This window comes from Manihot esculenta, chromosome 13 (assembly GCF_001659605.2).
Source record: "Manihot esculenta cultivar AM560-2 chromosome 13, M.esculenta_v8, whole genome shotgun sequence".
In the NCBI taxonomy this organism is placed as follows: Eukaryota; Viridiplantae; Streptophyta; class Magnoliopsida; order Malpighiales; family Euphorbiaceae; genus Manihot; species Manihot esculenta.
In genome coordinates, this window is record NC_035173.2 from 12770448 (window position 1) to 12791308 (window position 20861).

At 38.6% G+C, this 20861-nt stretch overlaps 2 protein-coding genes across 2 annotated transcripts; one reads left to right on the forward strand and one right to left on the reverse strand.

The window, feature by feature from the left end:
* Window positions 1–13861: 13861 nt before the first annotated feature.
* On the reverse strand, window positions 13862–15002 carry LOC122721609 (zinc finger protein 652-A-like). The gene has a single exon (XM_043949890.1). It carries the CDS (start codon window positions 14666–14668, stop codon window positions 14030–14032), a length of 639 nt encoding a protein of 212 aa, XP_043805825.1. The 5' UTR covers window positions 14669–15002; the 3' UTR covers window positions 13862–14029.
* Window positions 15003–16128: 1126 nt separating this feature from the next.
* LOC110629466 (serine/threonine-protein kinase SRK2A) lies at window positions 16129–19491 on the forward strand. Its single transcript, XM_021776448.2, has 9 exons — window positions 16129–16513; window positions 16766–16840; window positions 16931–17032; window positions 17160–17213; window positions 17325–17417; window positions 17537–17629; window positions 18556–18660; window positions 18745–18843; window positions 18945–19491. Exons 1-9 carry the CDS (start codon window positions 16385–16387, stop codon window positions 19278–19280), a joined length of 1086 nt encoding a protein of 361 aa, XP_021632140.1. The 5' UTR covers window positions 16129–16384; the 3' UTR covers window positions 19281–19491.
* Window positions 19492–20861: the final 1370 nt, after the last annotated feature.

Here is a 20861-nt window from a genome sequence, read left to right on the forward strand (position 1 = left end):
TTAGATTTTTCAATAAAATTTGAGGGTATAAACATATTTTTAGTATATTTTAAATTGTAGAATCTTTTATATATATATATATATATAATTCAGTTTAATGAGGACTGCTTTATTATAAGCATGAGTGTGAAATTCAGTTAGTTTTTTAAAAAATTATTATTTAGTATATATATTATGAAAAAATTAATTAGTTGATTTTTTAATTTTAAAAAATATATTAAAATATTTTTAATATTTTAAAAAATTAACTAATTAGTCTGTCAATTAATTTTAGCTATTAAATATTATAAAATAATTTAAAATATTTTTAATAAAGAGAAACTAATTAATAAATTTTTTATAAAATTAAAAAATCAATTAATAAATTGTTTTAAACTATAAAAACTAGATATTAAAATATTTAATGAATAATGTTGAATGATTGTAATACCCGGCTAGACTCCGGTATCGGAATTCCTACCGTCCGGTGGAATCTCGGATGCCGGAGACCTCTAGAAGGGTAGAATCATGTTTTATAAAAATGTTTTAATGTGTTTTACGATTTTAAGTATGAAATTAAATGAGTTTTTGCATGAAAAGTCCTTGGAGGAAAACCCAGGTTCGGCCGCCGAAAGTCAAGTTCGGCCGCCGAAAGTCAAGTTCGGCCGCCGAAAATGCATGCGTTTTGGAGGCACGTTAGGCCCCCGAAAGCATGAGTTAGGGAAGTCCAGTTTCGGCCGCCGAAAGTCAAGTTTGGCCGCCGAACATTGCATGGATGCGGAGGCACATTCGGCCCCCGAACGTGGCCTGGCCAGCCACCTATAAAAGGGGCACTTAGCCGAAATGGGCGAGTTTTCTCCCATTTTCGGCCACAGCAAGCTTCCAACCTTCCCTTTGCAACTCTTGTGTTCTTCCTCCAAATCTCTTCCATTTTTCTTGAGTTTTAAACTGACATTGTCAGTTTTGAGCATTTAAACCAAGTTTTGGAGCTTTGGGAACTCAGGAGCTCATTTTCGTGGATCTCCAAGTTTAGGTCGTCTCCCTCTCGATCTTCAAGAGGTAAGAGCCGATCTTAAGCTCCTTATGTGTTTTAACTAAGTTTTATGCAAGATTTATGGGATAGAAATGCATGTTAGGGTTATTTGAATATTTGGGTTTAGGTTATGATTTTGAACAATGTATGTTGATTTTTGTGTGATTGAAGTGTTGTAGTTGGGGTATATGCTAGTTTGAGACCCCTAGGTGTAATATGTGATATGTATGCATGTTTTAGAACTAGTTTTTGCATGATTTGAGCTTGGGAGGCGAAATGTGCATAGAGGAACTGAGTTTCTGCCCTTCGGGAGAAGCTCAGGTTCGGCCGCCGAAGTGACTTTCGGCCGCCGAACCCCCTTTGTGGAGGCAGCATTCGGCTGCCGAAGTTGCCCCCGAAAAGAGACTTTCGTCTCTGTCTGGGACTTTCGGCCGCCGAAGGTGCCGCCGAAAGTGCCTGACTTTCGGCTCTGGAGGGACTTTCGGCCGCCGAACCTGCCGCCGAAAGTGCCCTGTCCAGCCATTTCATGCATGTGTTTCCATGATTATTTCATGATGTTTTAGGGGGTTTTTGGGGAGTAGATTAGAGTTATGTTTATGTATGTTTGGTCCCTCATTGGTGTCCACCTGTGTAGGTTCGGACCCGAGGAACCGAGGACCCCAGCAGTGAGATAGCTACTTCAGAGTCTGTAGAGCTTCAGCCAGAGGTGAGTGGAATAAACCTTAAGTTTTTAAATAAATGAAATATAACTTTTTGAGCATGTTCATGCATCATATATGCCATGTGATATTATAGGGTGTTTGCATTAGTAATCACGAATATGTTGCATTGCATAATATGATGTGGATGCGGATTGGCTATTGGATGATCCTCTAGTCCTCCTATGATATGATATGATGAGGATACGGTATGGATTGCCAGTGAGGCCCATTCTACGCCCCTGGACTATGTTAAGAGAAAGACCAGTGAGGCCCATTCTACGCCCCTGGCATATTGGAATGTTATGTTATGTTATGTATGTAAGAGAAAGACCAGTGAGGCCCATTCTACGCCCCTGGCACGATTGGACTATGTTGAGGACTATAGGTGACAATGCCATCCTTATGTGATATGTTTGTGATGTGTTGCATTTCATGGAAGCATGAAATATTTTAATATATGTTTTCTCTATTCTGCTCACTGGGCTTTGTAGCTCACCCCTCTCCCCTAACCCCAGATGTGCAGGTACAGGGTAGATCAGGAGGTTAGCCAGAGTATGGAAGCTATGTTTATGTAATAGTTAGATTGTGGACATGACAATTGTGTTATGATGTAATGTAAAAGTGTTTTAAGTTATGTTATGTAATTTGAATATTGAGGATAGAGTTGTGTTTGACCGATACAGATTGTTAATCCCACTTGTATGTACATGGTCTTTATGATATGAGATATGAGGCTATGTTTCAACCAAGCTTATGTATGATGAGATACCCCATTGGAGCATTTGATGAGGGCTCCAGTGGAGGTTTATGTTATGTTTATGTTTATGTACAGGGTGAGCTTGGTTGTTGTATGAGAATGTTTACAGGTTTATGAGTATTGTTGATCATGTATGGGATTAAACAGGATTACAGGTTATGTCAGGCTTGTTACGGTTCCCGGCGGCCTTATGCCGATCTGGATCCTAGCGCCGGTAGCGGTCCGGATTTCCGGGCTGTTACAGAGTGGTATCAAAGCCCTAGGTTATTATGGTCGGACCTAGAGTGTCGGGCTCATAGATGTCATAGCAGGTCAAGCACAATAGGAAAAGTCATGTCCACTAGGATAGGATATGGAGTCCTGTCTTGTATAATGATGTGATATGCCATGGTTATATGCATGTGCATAAATGATATGCTATGATATGTGATGTATGTGATGCGGGTTCATGTGTGCCCACATGAACCATATGATGCTAATGTTTGTGCGATGTGTACTGTTTTCCAGAAAACAGGATGAGAGGAACTCGTCGATCTGCAAGATTGACTGGAGTGCCACCTGAGGATGAGGGCATGAGCGCCCGTCCTCCAGCATTGCCTAGGGCAATGTCGAATAGGTCCAACAGGGACCGAGTAGTGAGAGACCCTAGAAGGTCTTTAGATCTGGGAAGAAGCAGATCAGTACGAGGAACCGTTCAAGGTGGCATGTCAGAAGATGTGGGAGATGACATGGATGTGGACCAGAGGAGGGATGGCAGTTTGGGGATGAGTATGTCAGAGGAAGGTATGGGAGAGTCCCAAGGAGGCACTCAGGCCTCGGGTTTTGTTCAGCCACCTCATTACCCACCTTTCTCACAGAATCCCGGGTATTCGATGGGAGGTACATCGGATTACCCTAGTTTTAGCCCCTACCCCACACAGATGCCATACCCACCATATTACCCACCATACCCACAGTATCCTATGTATCCACCACCACCCTACCATCCAAATCCAGCAAACCCTACTACAGAAAATGTTGCACCTCCTCCACCACCAGCAGCACCTACTGTCCCAGGAACCCAAATACCTCAACCTAGCTCATCTGGAGGGAGCAAGGTCAGAATGACTGATTATATGAAGTTGGGTGCTCCCCAGTTTGAAACCGGTGACGACCCGTTTGTGTACCTTGAGAGGGTCAAGGCGATAACAGATGAGATAGGGGCGGATGACAGTAGAGCCATTCAGATGGCTGGGTTCACACTAAAATGCAAGAAGGCCCGTGAGTGGTTCAAGAGCTATGTGAAACCGAGGGTGGATAGTCTATCATGGGAGGAGTTTGCTAATGAATTTGCAGGGTGGGCTTTCCCTGATAGTTCAAGGGAATTGAAGATGATAGAATTCGAGCAGTTGAGACAAACTGATGACATGAGTGTAGATGAATATACTGACAAATTTATGGAGTTGCTGCCATTTGCTGGGCAGAACCTTGATACAGATCAGAAGAAGTCAAGGAGGTATATCATGAAGCTTCATTCCAGGTATTCCTCCTTGATACAGTCAGCAGATAGAGAGAGTTTTCATGCCATAGTAGACATGGCTAGGAGGATGGAGGCTAGTGCTATCATCGAGGGAAAAGTCAAACAGTCAGCAGCACAGCCTTCTGGTTCCAAAACCTCAGGTAAGAGAAAAGTGGATCCTTCTTCCTTAAGCTCAGGTAGTAAGAGGTGGGGCAGTACCACCAAGAAGTTTAAGAAGAACAAGTTCTGGAACAAGATCAAGTCAGGTTTGGGATTAGGAAGTGGCTCGAGCTCAGGTGCAGAGAATGCAGTATGTAAGAAATGTGGGAGACCGCACAGAGGAGTATGTCTGGTTGGGACATCAGCCTGCTTCAGATTTGGGCAGGAGGGACACATGGCACGGGAGTGTCCTAGAGCAGCTTTTGTGACACAGTCTCAGCAGACAGCTTCTGGTAGTGTGGCTCAGCCAGCAGCTCCAGCCATGACACAGGCCAGTGGCAGAGGCAGAGGGAGAGGGTCAGCCTCTTCTTCAGCAGGGTTCAGAGGTGAGGGTCCGTCAGCTCCAGCAAGGATCTTCACCATGACACAGCAGGAGGCAGATGCATCTAACACCGTGGTGGCAGGTAATTTAGTCATTGGGTGTTCTGATGTGTATGCATTAATGGACCCTGGTGCATCTCATTCTTTTATTGCTCCGAGGGCCGTAGAGAGGTTGGGATTAATGGTCTCTGGGTTAGAGTGTCCTCTCTGGGTCAGTGGACCCAAGTGTGATCCATCAGTGGCAGAGTCAGTCTGTCAGTGTAGTCCAGTTTTTGTTGAGGGGAGATGCATGTCCGCCGACCTTGTGGTTCTAGAGTTGACAGATTTTGACGTCATTCTAGGGATGGACTGGTTATCTACCCATGGCGCTACCTTGGACTGCAGGGACAAGGTAGTCAGGTTCAGAGATCAGGATGGATCAGAGGTCGTCTTCAGAGGAGACAGGAGGGGTACACCTAGAGGTTTGATCTCATCTCTTCAGGCTCGTAGGTTGCTTAGGAGGGGATGTCAGGGGTATTTGGCTCATGTGAGAGAGCTAGACAGTCAGATTAGAGAACCCGCCGCAGTGCCAGTGGTCATTGAGTTTTTAGATGTGTTCCCAGATGAGTTGCCAGGTTTACCACCTGTTAGGGAGATAGAGTTCGAGATTGAACTGATGCCTGGAACTAGACCGATCTCTATCCCTCCCTACAGGATGGCACCAGCTGAGTTGAAAGAATTGAAAGAACAGTTGCAAGAGTTGGTAGACAAGGGCTTCATCCGACCGAGTACCTCACCCTGGGGTGCTCCAGTGCTGTTTGTAAGAAAGAAGGATGGATCCCTTAGACTTTGTATCGACTATAGGCAGTTGAACAAAGTCACTACCAAGAATAAGTACCCATTGCCAAGGATCGACGATCTATTCGACCAGCTAGCAGGAGCGGGTTGTTTCTCCAAAATAGATCTGAGATCTGGGTATCATCAGCTGAGGATCAGAGAAGAAGATGTGCCAAAGACAGCTTTCAGGACCAGATATGGGCATTTTGAGTTCCTTGTGATGCCGTTCGGGCTGACCAACGCCCCTGCAGCATTCATGGACCTCATGAACAGAGTGTTTAGACAGTACCTGGATCACTTTGTCATTGTCTTCATAGATGATATCTTAGTGTATTCCAGGAGTGCAGAGGAGCATGCCCATCATCTGAGGATAGTTCTGCAGACCTTGAGGGAACATGGCTTGTATGCCAAGTTCTCCAAGTGTGAGTTCTGGTTGAGGAGCATCTCATTCTTGGGGCATGTAGTGTCAGAGAACGGAATTGAAGTAGACCCCAAGAAGATAGAGGCTGTGACTAACTGGCCTAAACCCACTTCAGTGACGGAGATCAGGAGTTTCTTGGGTTTGGCTGGTTATTACAGGAGGTTCGTTCAGGACTTCTCAAAGATTGCAGCTCCTCTAACCAGATTGACCAGAAAGAACCAGAGGTTCGTATGGACCGATCAGTGTGAAGGAAGTTTTGAGGAGCTCAAGAAGAGGTTAACTTCAGCACCAGTGTTAGCTCTGCCGACTAGTAATGAGGACTTCACAGTGTTCTGTGATGCATCCAGAGTAGGCTTGGGTTGTGTGTTGATGCAGAATGGCAGGGTGATCGCTTACGCCTCTAGACAACTGAAGGGACATGAGTTGAATTACCCCACACACGATCTTGAGATGGCAGCAGTCATCTTTGCACTCAAGATGTGGAGGCATTACCTCTATGGGGTAAAATGTGAGATCTTCACAGATCATAAGAGCCTGCAGCACATCTTGAGTCAAAGAGATTTGAACTTGAGACAGAGAAGATGGGTAGAGTTGCTGAGTGACTATGATTGCAAGATTCAGTACCATCCGGGTAAGGCGAATGTCGTGGCAGACGCCCTAAGCCGGAAGTCACTAGGCAGTCTATCCCACATCACGGCAGAGAGGAGACCAGTGGTGAAAGAGTTTTACAAGCTCATTGAGGAAGGTCTACAGTTGGAGTTGTCTGGTACAGGTGCGTTAGTTGCTCAGATGAAAGTGACGCCCGTGTTTCTGGAGCAAGTGGCTCAAAAACAGCATGAGGACCCAGAGTTAGTAAAGATTGCCAGGACTGTTCAGTCAGGCAAGGACAGTGAGTTCAGATTCGACAGTAAGGGGATCCTCCGCTATGGGAGTCGATTGTGTGTACCAGATGACATTGGGCTAAAAGGAGACATTATGAGAGAGGCTCATAATGCAAGATACAGCATTCACCCCGGAGCCACCAAAATGTATCAGAATCTGAAGAAAGTTTATTGGTGGCCAGCTATGAAGAGAGAAGTGGCACAGTTTGTGTCAGCCTGCGAAGTTTGTCAGAGGGTGAAGCTGGAACATCAGAAGCCGGCTGGAATGCTTAACCCGCTACCTATTCCAGAGTGGAAATGGGAGAATATAGCTATGGATTTTGTAGTGGGGTTACCGGCAACGTCCAACAGATTAGACTCCATATGGGTGATTGTGGACAAACTCACTAAATCTGCTCACTTCATCCCTGTTAGGAGCAACTACTCTGTGGATAAGTTAGCGCAGATCTATGTGGATGAAGTGGTCAGGTTGCATGGGGTCCCTGTTTCAATAGTGTCAGATAGAGGACCCCAGTTCACCTCCAGGTTTTGGCGGAGTCTGCAGGATGCCATGGGTACCAGGTTGGATTTCAGCACTGCCTTCCACCCCCAGACGGACGGACAGTCCGAAAGGACTATCCAGACTATCGAGGATATGCTCAGAATGTGTGTGTTGGACTTTGGCGGTTCTTGGAGGCAGCATCTACCTTTGGTGGATTTTGCCTACAATAACAGCCATCATGCTAGCATCGGGATGGCTCCATATGAAGCTTTGTACGGGAGGAAGTGCAGGTCACCTGTTTGCTGGGAGGAAGTTGGAGAAAAAGCTTTGGCAGGGCCTGAGCTAGTAGAGATCACCAGCAGGGTGGTACCCATAATCAGAGAGAATTAAGACGGCTGCAAGCAGACAGAAGAGTTATGCAGACATCCGCAGAAGACTAGTAGAGTTTCAGGAGGGAGATCTGGTATTGCTCAAGGTGTCTCCTATGAAAGGAGTGGTTCGGTTCGGGAAAAAGGGTAAGCTAGCTCCACGGTACATCGGACCCTTTGAAGTCTTACAAAAGATTGGAAATGTATCGTACAAGCTAGATTTGCCTGCTTCAATGGAGAGAATCCATCCGGTTTTCCATGTTTCTATGTTGAGAAAGTTCGTGTCAGATCCGGGCAAGGTTCTTAGTGAGCCTGATGTGGAGATCCAAGAGGATCTCACCTATGTTGAGCAGCCAGTACGGATCATAGACACCCAAATTAGGAAGCTGAGAAACAAGGAAATCCCGATGGTGAAAGTCCTTTGGAACCACCACAATTTGGAAGAATGTACTTGGGAGACACGAGAGTCTATGCTCCGGCAATATCCTCATCTCTTTTAAGGTTAGATCTCTATGTGCTTGTGTATTTGTATGTATGTTATGATGTATGCTATGCATGTGTTAGTTGAGGAACATTCGGGGACGAATGTTCTTAAGGGGGGGAGAATGTAATACCCGGCTAGACTCCGGTATCGGAATTCCTACCGTCCGGTGGAATCTCGGATGCCGGAGACCTCTAGAAGGGTAGAATCATGTTTTATAAAAATATTTTAATGTGTTTTACGATTTTAAGTATGAAATTAAATGAGTTTTTGCATGAAAAGTCCTTGGAGGAAAACCCAGGTTCGGCCGCCGAACATTGCATGGATGCGGAGGCACATTCGGCCCCCGAACGTGGCCTGGCCAGCCACCTATAAAAGGGGCACTTAGCCGAAATGGGCGAGTTTTCTCCCATTTTCGGCCACAGCAAGCTTCCAACCTTCCCTTTGCAACTCTTGTGTTCTTCCTCCAAATCTCTTCCATTTTTCTTGAGTTTTAAACTGACATTGTCAGTTTTGAGCATTTAAACCAAGTTTTGGAGCTTTGGGAACTCAGGAGCTCATTTTCGTGGATCTCCAAGTTTAGGTCGTCTCCCTCTCGATCTTCAAGAGGTAAGAGCCGATCTTAAGCTCCTTATGTGTTTTAACTAAGTTTTATGCAAGATTTATGGGATAGAAATGCATGTTAGGGTTATTTGAATATTTGGGTTTAGGTTATGATTTTGAACAATGTATGTTGATTTTTGTGTGATTGAAGTGTTGTAGTTGGGGTATATGCTAGTTTGAGACCCCTAGGTGTAATATGTGATATGTATGCATGTTTTAGAACTAGTTTTTGCATGATTTGAGCTTGGGAGGCGAAATGTGCATAGAGGAACTGAGTTTCTGCCCTTCGGGAGAAGCTCAGGTTCGGCCGCCGAAGTGACTTTCGGCCGCCGAACCCCCTTTGTGGAGGCAGCATTCGGCTGCCGAAGTTGCCCCCGAAAAGAGACTTTCGTCTCTGTCTGGGACTTTCGGCCGCCGAAGGTGCCGCCGAAAGTGCCTGACTTTCGGCTCTAGAGGGACTTTCGGCCGCCGAACCTGCCGCCGAAAGTGCCCTGTCCAGCCATTTCATGCATGTGTTTCCATGATTATTTCATGATGTTTTAGGGGGTTTTTGGGGAGTAGATTAGAGTTATGTTTATGTATGTTTGGTCCCTCATTGGTGTCCACCTGTGTAGGTTCGGACCCGAGGAACCGAGGACCCCAGCAGTGAGATAGCTACTTCAGAGTCTGTAGAGCTTCAGCCAGAGGTGAGTGGAATAAACCTTAAGTTTTTAAATAAATGAAATATAACTTTTTGAGCATGTTCATGCATCATATATGCCATGTGATATTATAGGGTGTTTGCATTAGTAATCACGAATATGTTGCATTGCATAATATGATGTGGATGCGGATTGGCTATTGGATGATCCTCTAGTCCTCCTATGATATGATATGATGAGGATACGGTATGGATTGCCAGTGAGGCCCATTCTACGCCCCTGGACTATGTTAAGAGAAAGACCAGTGAGGCCCATTCTACGCCCCTGGCATATTGGAATGTTATGTTATGTTATGTATGTAAGAGAAAGACCAGTGAGGCCCATTCTACGCCCCTGGCACGATTGGACTATGTTGAGGACTATAGGTGACAATGCCATCCTTATGTGATATGTTTGTGATGTGTTGCATTTCATGGAAGCATGAAATATTTTAATATATGTTTTCTCTATTCTGCTCACTGGGCTTTGTAGCTCACCCCTCTCCCCTAACCCCAGATGTGCAGGTACAGGGTAGATCAGGAGGTTAGCCAGAGTATGGAAGCTATGTTTATGTAATAGTTAGATTGTGGACATGACAATTGTGTTATGATGTAATGTAAAAGTGTTTTAAGTTATGTTATGTAATTTGAATATTGAGGATAGAGTTGTGCTTGACCGATACAGATTGTTAATCCCACTTGTATGTACATGGTCTTTATGATATGAGATATGAGGCTATGTTTCAACCAAGCTTATGTATGATGAGATACCCCATTGGAGCATTTGATGAGGGCTCCAGTGGAGGTTTATGTTATGTTTATGTTTATGTACAGGGTGAGCTTGGTTGTTGTATGAGAATGTTTACAGGTTTATGAGTATTGTTGATCATGTATGGGATTAAACAGGATTACAGGTTATGTCAGGCTTGTTACGGTTCCCGGCGGCCTTATGCCGATCTGGATCCTAGCGCCGGTAGCGGTCCGGATTTCCGGGCTGTTACAATGATAGAATCTGTGAATGATTCAATTGTTATATGAATCTGTGAATGATTCAATTGTTATATTCTTCTCCGGAAAAAATGTTATATATAGATATACTTATAATACAAAATCAGGAGAGAAAAAAAAGCAATCCTATTCTAAGAAAACAAGATAAGCCCGTACAGAAAATAATATATATCAGATCTGTTAATTGTGCAAATCCCTATGATTACGTAACTTACTCCTAATTAGGCAATTCATTCCAACACTCCCCTCAAGTTAGAGCATTGATATCTATCATGGCCAACTTGTCAACCATATCATGGAATATCTTCTATGACACTGCTTTTGAAAGTTTTTCAGCTAACTGATCTTCTGACTTGACAAACGGGAACTGTATAATCTTCTGGTTTAGCTTTTCCTTGATGAAATGCCGATCAACTTCAACATGTTTGGTGCGATCATGTTGTACAGGATTCTGTGCAATCTCAATTACAGCCTTTGTCTATTTTGGATCTGCTAAGGCATCCTGAGTAGAAATGTTGGTGTCCAGGACATTCTGAATTGATTCTTTGGTTAATGGTGTTATCATAGGCAACTCTTCAGATGTTGGTGATTCTTCAACAGACGTTGGTATTTGTAATTTTCTAGAAGGAACTAATAAATCTTCATCACATCTTTCAGAGAGACCTTGCTGACTGTTATACTGAAAACTTTCACTTACTTCCTCTAGTTCTAAGAAATTTGTCATATTTTCTTGTGGCACATTCTCTTCACTAAAGCTCTCCCCCTGAAGAGAAGGAGGTGTGACTCCCCCATAATAGTATGGTTCTGATTCACGAAAAGACACATCCAAGGTCACATGTAACTACCCTGGATGGGTAACATTAGCTGTGGGTATAACAGATTGTGAAGAAGCACGAATGGATTGTAACTGCCCTGAATCTTTAGTCATATGATCAAATGCACCTGTATCAATAATCCAAGTACTATTCTTAGAAGTTGCAGAGAGAACATTTGCTATGGATTGTGATTTGTCCTCCATATTTTGTTGGACCTTTGTTGTAGCTGCCATCATAGGCGTTCCTACAACCTTCTTCCTTGGTTTTTTTATGAAGTCCCACCATTCAGGATAGCCTATAATTTCATAGCATCTTTGTTTTGAATGCCCTGTCTCGCTACAATAACTATAGACAAAATTATTAGGCTTGGCACTTTGAGTTTTTATTGAGCCAGATGATGGTCCTTGCTGAGTTCGTTTGGCTACCATAACAGAGCTTTCAGAGATAGGTCGAGAACCTCCCATTGTTTGTCTTTGCTGGTATTCTCTTCGTACATATGCATAAGTGCTTTCTAGATTAAGTTTGGGGTCTTTCCGAAGGATTTCTCCACAAACGTGATCAAACTCAAGATCAAGCTCACTTAAAAAAATATGGACTCGAAGCCTAGCCATTGTGGAATGCAATTGGACTACCCCTTCGACGGTTTCTTCTTGAGAGGTCATCATGTGATCTATTTCCTGAAAAATAACAACAAGTTTATTATAATATGTGGATAATGATCTACCATTCTGTGTGGTGGAGAAGGATTTCTAATTCAATTCAAAGAGACAAGTCTCATCCGATTCATCATAGAAGGTCTTTGCTACAGCTTCTCAAATTTCTTTGGCCATGGAAAGACGAATGAACCGCTGCATCAGCAATGGATCCATTGAATCAATAAGCCAACTTTTCACTTTGTAATTTTCGGTGACCCATATTGCGTAACTAGGATCTTCGGGTGGTGGCTTCTTCACTTCTCCAGTGAGATATCCAGCCTTATTACGAGAGCCAATATGCATCTCCATGATTTATGACCATAATGGGTAGTTGGTTTCATTAAGTATAACACTGTTGGGGAATGCAGAACTATCTAGGTTGATGATAATCATTGGTGTTTGGTTGTTTCGTAGAGCTGGGACAATGGGTTGGTCTTAGCCATTTAGGTTCAGAATAGTATTTGGACAATGACTTAGTGGAAAGAAAAAATGGGAACACAAATGGTGGCTGAGCAATAATAGTGTTGGGGAATACAAAATACGATATTGCAGATGGTAAGTTATGATGGTGATTTCAAGATATGAAATTCGGAAACCAATTCTTCCAGGATCAAAATTGCTCCGATACCATGTTGAACGATATAATCTGTGAATAATTCAATTGTTGTATTCTTTTTCGGAAAGTAGATTATATATAGATATATTTACAATACAAAATCATTTAAGAAAAATGAAGCAATTCTATTTTAAGAAAATAAAATAAGTTTGTATAGAAAACAATATATATCAAATCTGTTAATTTTACAAATTTCTATGATTACCTAATTTACTCCTAATTAGACGGTTCATTCTAACAAATAAAATTAATAAAAATACTAATTAATAATTTTTTTAAAATATTAAAGATATTTAACATATTTTTTAAAACTAAAAAATTAATAATTAAATTTTTATTTAAATTAAAAACTAAATAATAATTCTTTTTAATTTTTATATTCTATTTTTGTTCTCATGTCCTTTTATCAATATTTTCTTCATATTTTAAGTTTTAAATTAAGTGCTGTATGGTATATCTCTATAAATTTAACATAGTGACGGACTTCCTTATTAAGTTTTTCTAATTATTTAAAAATTAATAAAAATATATTTATACGTTGATTATTATTTTATAAAGTTAGGATTCTTTTTAAAAAAAATTAGTAATTACAATAATTATATAATAATTTTAATTTTAGTATCTTTTCACATTGAATTTTGCGTATTAAAAAAAGGGTCAAGTGTGAACAGGAGACACATGAAGCTGGGATGCGCGCTTCTGATTGCTTCGAGGGACGGCAGGGATAAGTCAAAAGTGGCCTCATAGTCATGGGGTCTCCTGTCAAAACGGCGTCATTTGAGATCAAACAAAATATTTAAAAAATCTAATCATTTGGATTCAGCTGCTGATTGAAGCAGCAGTGATTGGACTCAAGCTGGGCATGGATTCCCATACTCTGCAATTTTTAACTGTAGTTTGGTTGGAATTTATAATTTTTAATATTAAAATTGTAATTATGATCATATTTTATATTGTATTATTATAAAATTTAATTAAAATTTAAATAACTAATAATACAGTTAAATTACCTTTTTTAACAATTTATCATAGTCAAAGTATGTTTAAGTATGTTAGGATTAAGATTAGAGTGAGAAGTATTTAATTTAAATTAAAAAAAATCGATCGAATCGAATTAATTTAAAATTTTAATTTAATTTTTCATTCAGTTCGATTTAATTTTTAATTTAAAAAATTTTAATTATTTTAATTTAATTTTAATTATAAAAAAATTAAAAAAAATCAAATTGATTAATGAGAATAATATATTATTTTTAATAATACATCATAACTAAAATTAAAATATTTCAATTAAATTTTAAAATATTAAAAATAAAAGTAAAATGTAAAAAATAAAAAATTTATTAAAAATCTAAATAGGGCTGTGCAATCGGTCGGTTCGGTTCCGAACCGAACCGAACCGATAAAATCGAAAACTGATTTGTTAAAATTTATAAAACCGAAAAAACCGATTATGAAGGTATAACCGAACCGAATCGAACCGATAAAAATCGGTTCGGTTCGGTTCGGTTCGATTCAAACTGAAATCTGTATTTTTTTTTAATTTTTTATTTCTAATTTCAACAAAATAATTTAATAAATATTCTATTAAAAACCATGGCCAGAAGTCGCAGATGAGAGAAACTCCTCGCAATCCAGTCCCAGATGAGAGAAGCGTTCACCTGTCCTTGAGCCACCTGAAACTCTTTCTGAAAGAGCCTTTAACTTTCCCTTCTACACTGTAAACCTTATAGCTAGCGACTCGCTTCTTTCGTTGCAGCTCCGGATCATTGAAACTCCAGCTCTTAGAAACAGACCCACTTGCAGACTTGCCCTTTTTGAACCGAACATCATTGTTGCCGACCTGGGTTTGGGCTTGGGATTGTGTTGGGTAGACGGAGGATGCATAGGAGGCGCTATAACATCTGAGATCTTGCATGTTACTGACACCGGACGATGAAGTGGGACCCATATCTCCGGCACCAACAGAGAACGCAACCCAGTCCCAGATGAGAGAAATGAAGTATATGCAGAAAATTATATAAATTTGGACATATATTACCTCTTCTTCACCGTCTTCACCCTCGTCATCGTTTTCCTCCTCGTCGTCGTCGTCATCGTCATCGTCATCTCCGCCTTCACCATCGTCATCGTCGTCTCCGCCTTCACCATCGTCATCTTCATCGTCGTCCTCGTCGTCGTCCGCCGACTGAACCGGTGGCCCTCTGGAGGATTGTAAGACCTGAACCTCGTCGTCTTCGTCGTCCTCGCCCCCCTCATCAGTCATCATCGTCTTCGTAGTCTTCGTCGTCCTCATCTTTCGGGAGAATAGGGGTGGGGGAATCGGGAGATTGGAGTTTGGAGAATGTGGAAAATGGGATGGAGGGGTTCGGCGAAAGGTATGGAGGGGGTTGGGGTGCTGGCCTGCTGGGTTGGGTTGGGCTGGGTTGGGTTGGGCTGGGTTGGGTTGGGTTCGGTTTTTCGGTTTGATCGGTTATTTAACATGATTAAACCGAACCGAACCGAAAACCGAATAATTTTAAATCTACTAACCGAACCAAACCGATCTTTCCGACTAACCGAACCGATAAACCGAATTTAATCGGTTCGGTTCGGTTTTTCGGTTTAGACCGAGAATTGCTCAGCCCTAAATCTAAATCGATCAAATCGAATCGAATTAAATTGAATTAGGTTAATTCGATTCGATTTCTAATTAAAATTAATTCGATTCAATTTTTATAAATATTAAAATTTTAATTTTTGATTTATTTAATTCGATTCAATTTTAAATCCGTCCCATCAAATACTCACAGTATAAAATAAAGAAAAATAAAAAAACACAGCCCATAATACAAACTCTAGGATCTAATCGCTCTTCTTTAATTGTTTTATTTTTTTTTCTATTTCTTTAAAGTGAACACATTTTAATTAAATTAAAAAAATTAATAATTTCATTTAATTAATGAAATAAAAAATTAATATTTTACTAAAAATAGGTGATACTGAGATTCATGGATATATATATATATATATATATATATATATATATATATATATATATATATATATATATATATATATATATATATTCAACTTAATAAACTTTAAAGTATTAAAATTAAATAGACCTTGTTTGATATGATTCACTTTTTAAGGAAATAATTTAAATAAATTTTAAAAAATATCTATAATTTTAGAAAAAAATTTAAATTAAAAAAATTAAAATTTTTATTTTAAAAAAGGAAATCGTTAAAAAAATTAATTTTATTAATTTCTTAATTTTAAATAGAAGAATAAAGTTTTGATATTAATTTATTGTAACGTGATTTAAATTTATATCAATAAATATAGGAGTATTCTATTGGTATACATAATAAAATTGGGTACCAAAAACATTAATATATTCTAATTAATTTTTATTTTTAAAGCTATAATTAAACATTATTTTTATTTTGTAAAAATAAAAATCTTTAATATTTTTATAATGAATAAATTAATCAACGATTTTTTTAAAAATATTACACTTAAAAAATTATAAAATAAAAAATATATATGTGCTAATTTCAAAAAGATAATTTATTAATTTTTAAAATAAATTAAATTTAATTCAAATTTAAGGTAATATTAAATTTTTTTCATTTGATATTAGATTTTTATAAATATTTTTTTTTAAATTAATTTTTGAGGGAGTTAAATTATGTATAAAATAATAATAAAATTTATTATTATTAATATTAATAGACTGTTCGTAATTTTTTATCAACCCCTCCACGTGCACCCACTCTCCTTCTCCATCATTTTGATTTTCTCACTCATAGTTTCCAGCTATCCAACACTTTCTAGGCGGGTATATAGAGATATTGATTCGGGTCCCATGGGTAGTTAAAATTTTCAAGGAAGAAAGAGGAGCTGCATGAGTTGTTCTGTACTCATTTTCAGTAGAACTATAGTTACTCTACTCAGATCATATATTTGATTAGCTCACAAGGATTTCTAGTTTATAGTTTTAAGAACAGGAAGAAAGGGATAGTGTATGGAGAATATGGATAAATATGAGTTGGTGAAGGATTTGGGAGCTGGGAATTTTGGGGTAGCAAGGCTTTTGCGGCACAAGGAAACCAAAGAGCTTGTTGCTATGAAATACATCGAGCGAGGTCATAAGGTGCGTTGTCATTTCAGAATTCCTGTTGCTTCTTTTTTTTTTTTTTTTTTCTGTTTGGTTCCTGGGAAAGTTACTTCTTGGGAAGATTTTCCTTTTGTTTTTGTCTTGTGGGTTTTCCTCGAAATGTTTCATAGTTATATATTGCTGGAAATTGCAATTTTCATATGATATTTGTTGTTCTGCAAGCTACCCACAAGGAAGATTGAGGATTTTCTTTATATTTATTTATTTATTTTTGTTGTAACCTTACAGATAGATGAGAATGTGGCAAGAGAGATCATAAATCACAGATCACTAAGGCACCCAAATATAATCCGTTTCAAGGAGGCAAGTGCATACATTCATTTTTCCAAATTGTATGGTATTTGTTCGTTTAGGCTCTGATTCTATTAGATTAATTTGTTAATTATTCTGCAGGTGGTTTTGACTCCCACACATTTAGCCATTGTAATGGAGTATGCAGCTGGTGGAGAACTATTTGACAGGATCTGTAGTGCTGGTAGATTTAGTGAAGATGAGGTTAACTCTCTCTCAATCCCATTTATTTTTCTTTTTAATTAAGATGAGGTTAACTCTCTCTCAATCCCATTTATTTTCTTTTTAATTCCTATAATTTAGCTAGATTTTTTTTTTCTTAATTGTTCAGGCTAGATATTTCTTTCAGCAGCTGATCTCTGGTGTGGATTATTGTCACTTCAAGGTATAATCTAATAACAAAGTTATAATTGCAACAAATCTCTCACTTTGATCTGAGAAATTTTTGCATTTTAAAACTTAATGTGTTTTTGGTGCTTCTTTGGTTGTATAACAGCAAATCTGCCATAGAGATTTGAAACTGGAAAATACACTTTTAGATGGAAGTCCTGCCCCTCGCTTAAAAATTTGTGATTTTGGTTACTCTAAGGTTAGCCAATAATTCAAACTTTATTCATTATTACATCAGTAAGATTCATATATGCTATTTTGCTTTATTTCTTTCCTTTTTCTTTTGATATTTTGCTTTCAAATTGCTGTATGCTGTAGTCATCATTACTGCATTCAAGGCCAAAATCAACTGTAGGAACTCCAGCATACATAGCGCCAGAAGTTCTTTCTCGACGAGAATATGATGGCAAGGTGAGTTCTCTTGATTTCTCATTTTCCTTTGCTTAATCAATCTTCTCTATTATGAAAAGTTGCGTATATAGTGAGGTTCAGCTATCTTGAAGGATGTCAATTTTATCTAGCATGCAAACACCCATAAATGTCCATGTTAGTATGATGAGTAATGCGAATCCATTTCTCTGTATGAAGATAGTCAAATTTGGCACTTTTGGGGCTTTTGTCATTTTCTAGTGTCAACTTTAATTCACTCGCAAGTCTTTATTTTTTTGGTCTATCCTGTTGCTTTTTTTAATATATATATATATATATAATTTTACACCATTACCCTCAATTATAACTACCTACAGATTGCAGAGGGACAGAATGAGTCATCCTAGTAATTGCTCAATATGGGTTTGTCCTATCTCTTAAATGCATTGCATGTGCAATAGTTTCTTGGACACTTCACTTCCATCTGTTACCCATCCTTTAATTTTATTCTTTAAATTTTGGATGAACAGCTAAGTTATATGACTTGCTTCGAGTTTAGGATTGCTAAGTGTTGACCAATAGGCCACTAATTATTGAATAGTTTAGATATTTTTCGCTTCAGCTACACTACCAACTTTAGCCAATATAATGAGTTGCAACTTGCAACAACCATATTCCTCGCTCTTACAAGCCAGATTAGTTTTTTAAAAGAGCAAAAGAAATATTCTATAATCAACTTGTTTGCCAGGGGTAAAATTTCAGTAATGACAATCCAACATCCCCAATTCTTTAATAATAATATTTAAACTAAACCTTTTTACTGTATGGTGAACTAGTCTTGTTTTGAGAATATTTTTTCTGATTCACTTCACTTTGACATAAAGTGAAGGAAAAGGTTCATTTAAAATGTAAAATTGTTAACTTCTGTTTTTTTTTTTTCTCTCACCCTTTATGTTTCTTGTGTTTAGTTGGCAGATGTATGGTCGTGTGGTGTTACACTCTATGTGATGCTTGTGGGAGCATACCCTTTTGAGGATCAGAAGGACCCTAAGAATTTTAGGAAAACAATTCAGGTCAGTGTATTTCCATCTCTGAGTTTATAAGGATCCATGAGTTCTTTGTTTCTGTAAAATAATTTTCCTCTTTTTCTTCTGCAGAAAATAATGGCTGTACAGTACAAAATCCCTGACTACGTTCATGTGTCTCAGGACTGCAGACACCTTCTCTCGCGCATATTTGTTGCAAATCCTGCCAGAGTATGTTTCTTTCTGGTTTCACATATTGCAATTGAGCGACACAGCACTATTATGTCACCATATGACCACTTGCAAATCAATTCATATTACTTTTCTCGCAGAGAATCACTATTAAAGAGATCAAAAGCCACCCATGGTTCTTAAAAAGTTTGCCCAAGGAGCTGACAGAATCAAGCCAAGCCATTTATTATCAGAGAGATAACCCAAGCTATTATTCTGTTCAAAGTGAGGAGGAGATTATGAAAATTGTCTCCGAGGCAAAAACACGAACTCCAACTTCTGCACCCGTTAAGGGCTTTGGCTGGGGAGGAGCTGAAGATGAAGAGAATGAAGAAATAGATGAAGAAGTAGATGAAGATGAAGATGAAGATGATGAAGATGAATATGACAAGAGGGTGAAGGAGGCCCAAGCAAGTGGAGAGTACCAAATCAGTTAAGTGGTGTAGTCTTTGTTTCACTATTACTTAATTAGTAGTGGGATTCTCACTGAACTGCACTTTATGTACAATAATAGGCAATAGATTACTAGTCTAAAATTTGAATGCTTTAACTTTGTAATTTCTTCTTGTATTGTACCATTTATTTCTCTATGGACTTCAAAAACGTATGAGAAATTATGAATGGCAGATTTGCATATTTTCTTAGAAATCAGTGTTTCTAAAGAATTTGCTATTCTAGAGCCTTCTTTGAAATCCAAAAAAATCTATGAAGGCTTACATAGAGATGTATGCCTTACCAAAGTAAAGACATCTTGCAAGTTGCAACTAATTGGTATTGTTGAATACCTCAAACAGTCACATGTTCTCACCATTTCTTGGATTGAGGGTCTGCCGAAGACGCTAAGGTCCTAATTATATGTGAATTATGTTAGTCTTACTTCTAATTGAACGATAAACTAGTTCCACAACTATTCTAATTATTAGAAATGATTGTGTACTGAATTATTAAAACTTGAAGATTGTAAGGGCAACTGTTGCAGCAGTAGATCACATTTGAAGGATGAAAATGTAGAGAATTTTACTGAACTTTAGAATTGTAGTTGAACTTGTTATAGAAATTACTGTAACAGTAAACTGAATTGATGAATGTAAGCATGAGACATGATTGAATCTTTAAATGTAAAGTAGAACTTGAAATTGAAATGATTGAATCTCGGGTGGCAGTTGAAATTGAGTTTAATAAACTGAATAAGATTGAAATTGGATCATAGAGCTAATTGTTGAACTAAGGAATTCAAATGATGAACTTTGAACTAAGGCATGTTGCTGCCTATCACTTATCTTAGGCTAAAGATTATCTTGGATTTCTGTGTTGCTTAAGTTTCTACTCCTGAAGGACCCTAGCACCTATATTCATATAAAAATTTGCTTGATGACTGAGTTTCCCGCTTTTACAAACTTCATGATCAAATCTTCTTCTCCTTAGACTATAAGTATGAAACTCCATTTTTTTGCCCTTGTATGATTATTGTAACTGCTTTCCTTGATGAGAAAAAATAGATTATTGTCTCTTTGGCCTCATCATCTTTTATCTTTTTATTTAACTACTTGATTTAATGAGGAAGAATAGGTAGTTGCAGTTTTGACTCCACTTCTCTTTTTCATTTGTTTATGATTGCTTAGATAGATGGAATAGTGGTTGCATCTTTAACTCAAATTTTCACCCTTCTTTCACGTTATGTTAACACTGGAGCAACTTAGCTTGCTTCTCACCTCAAGTAACACTATTGACTACACTTTATCAAAAGCATTGCCTCTTGTATTTAGTACATGCCAATTAAATTTAAATAGGTCAGTGTGGGCGTATGAATTCTTATAAGTATGAGACTCAGATATTTTCATACTCGGTGAAGAGCGGAGAAAAGGAGACACAATCCTGATGAAAGCAAGGGACAAACAAAAAGACATGATTGGGCGACCTAACCTTACCAGAAAGTTCACTATCTTTCTTGATTCATAATTCAAGTTTAAATTTGGGATAAGGAGTATGAGAAAAAAATTTCTTAAGTCATAACCCAA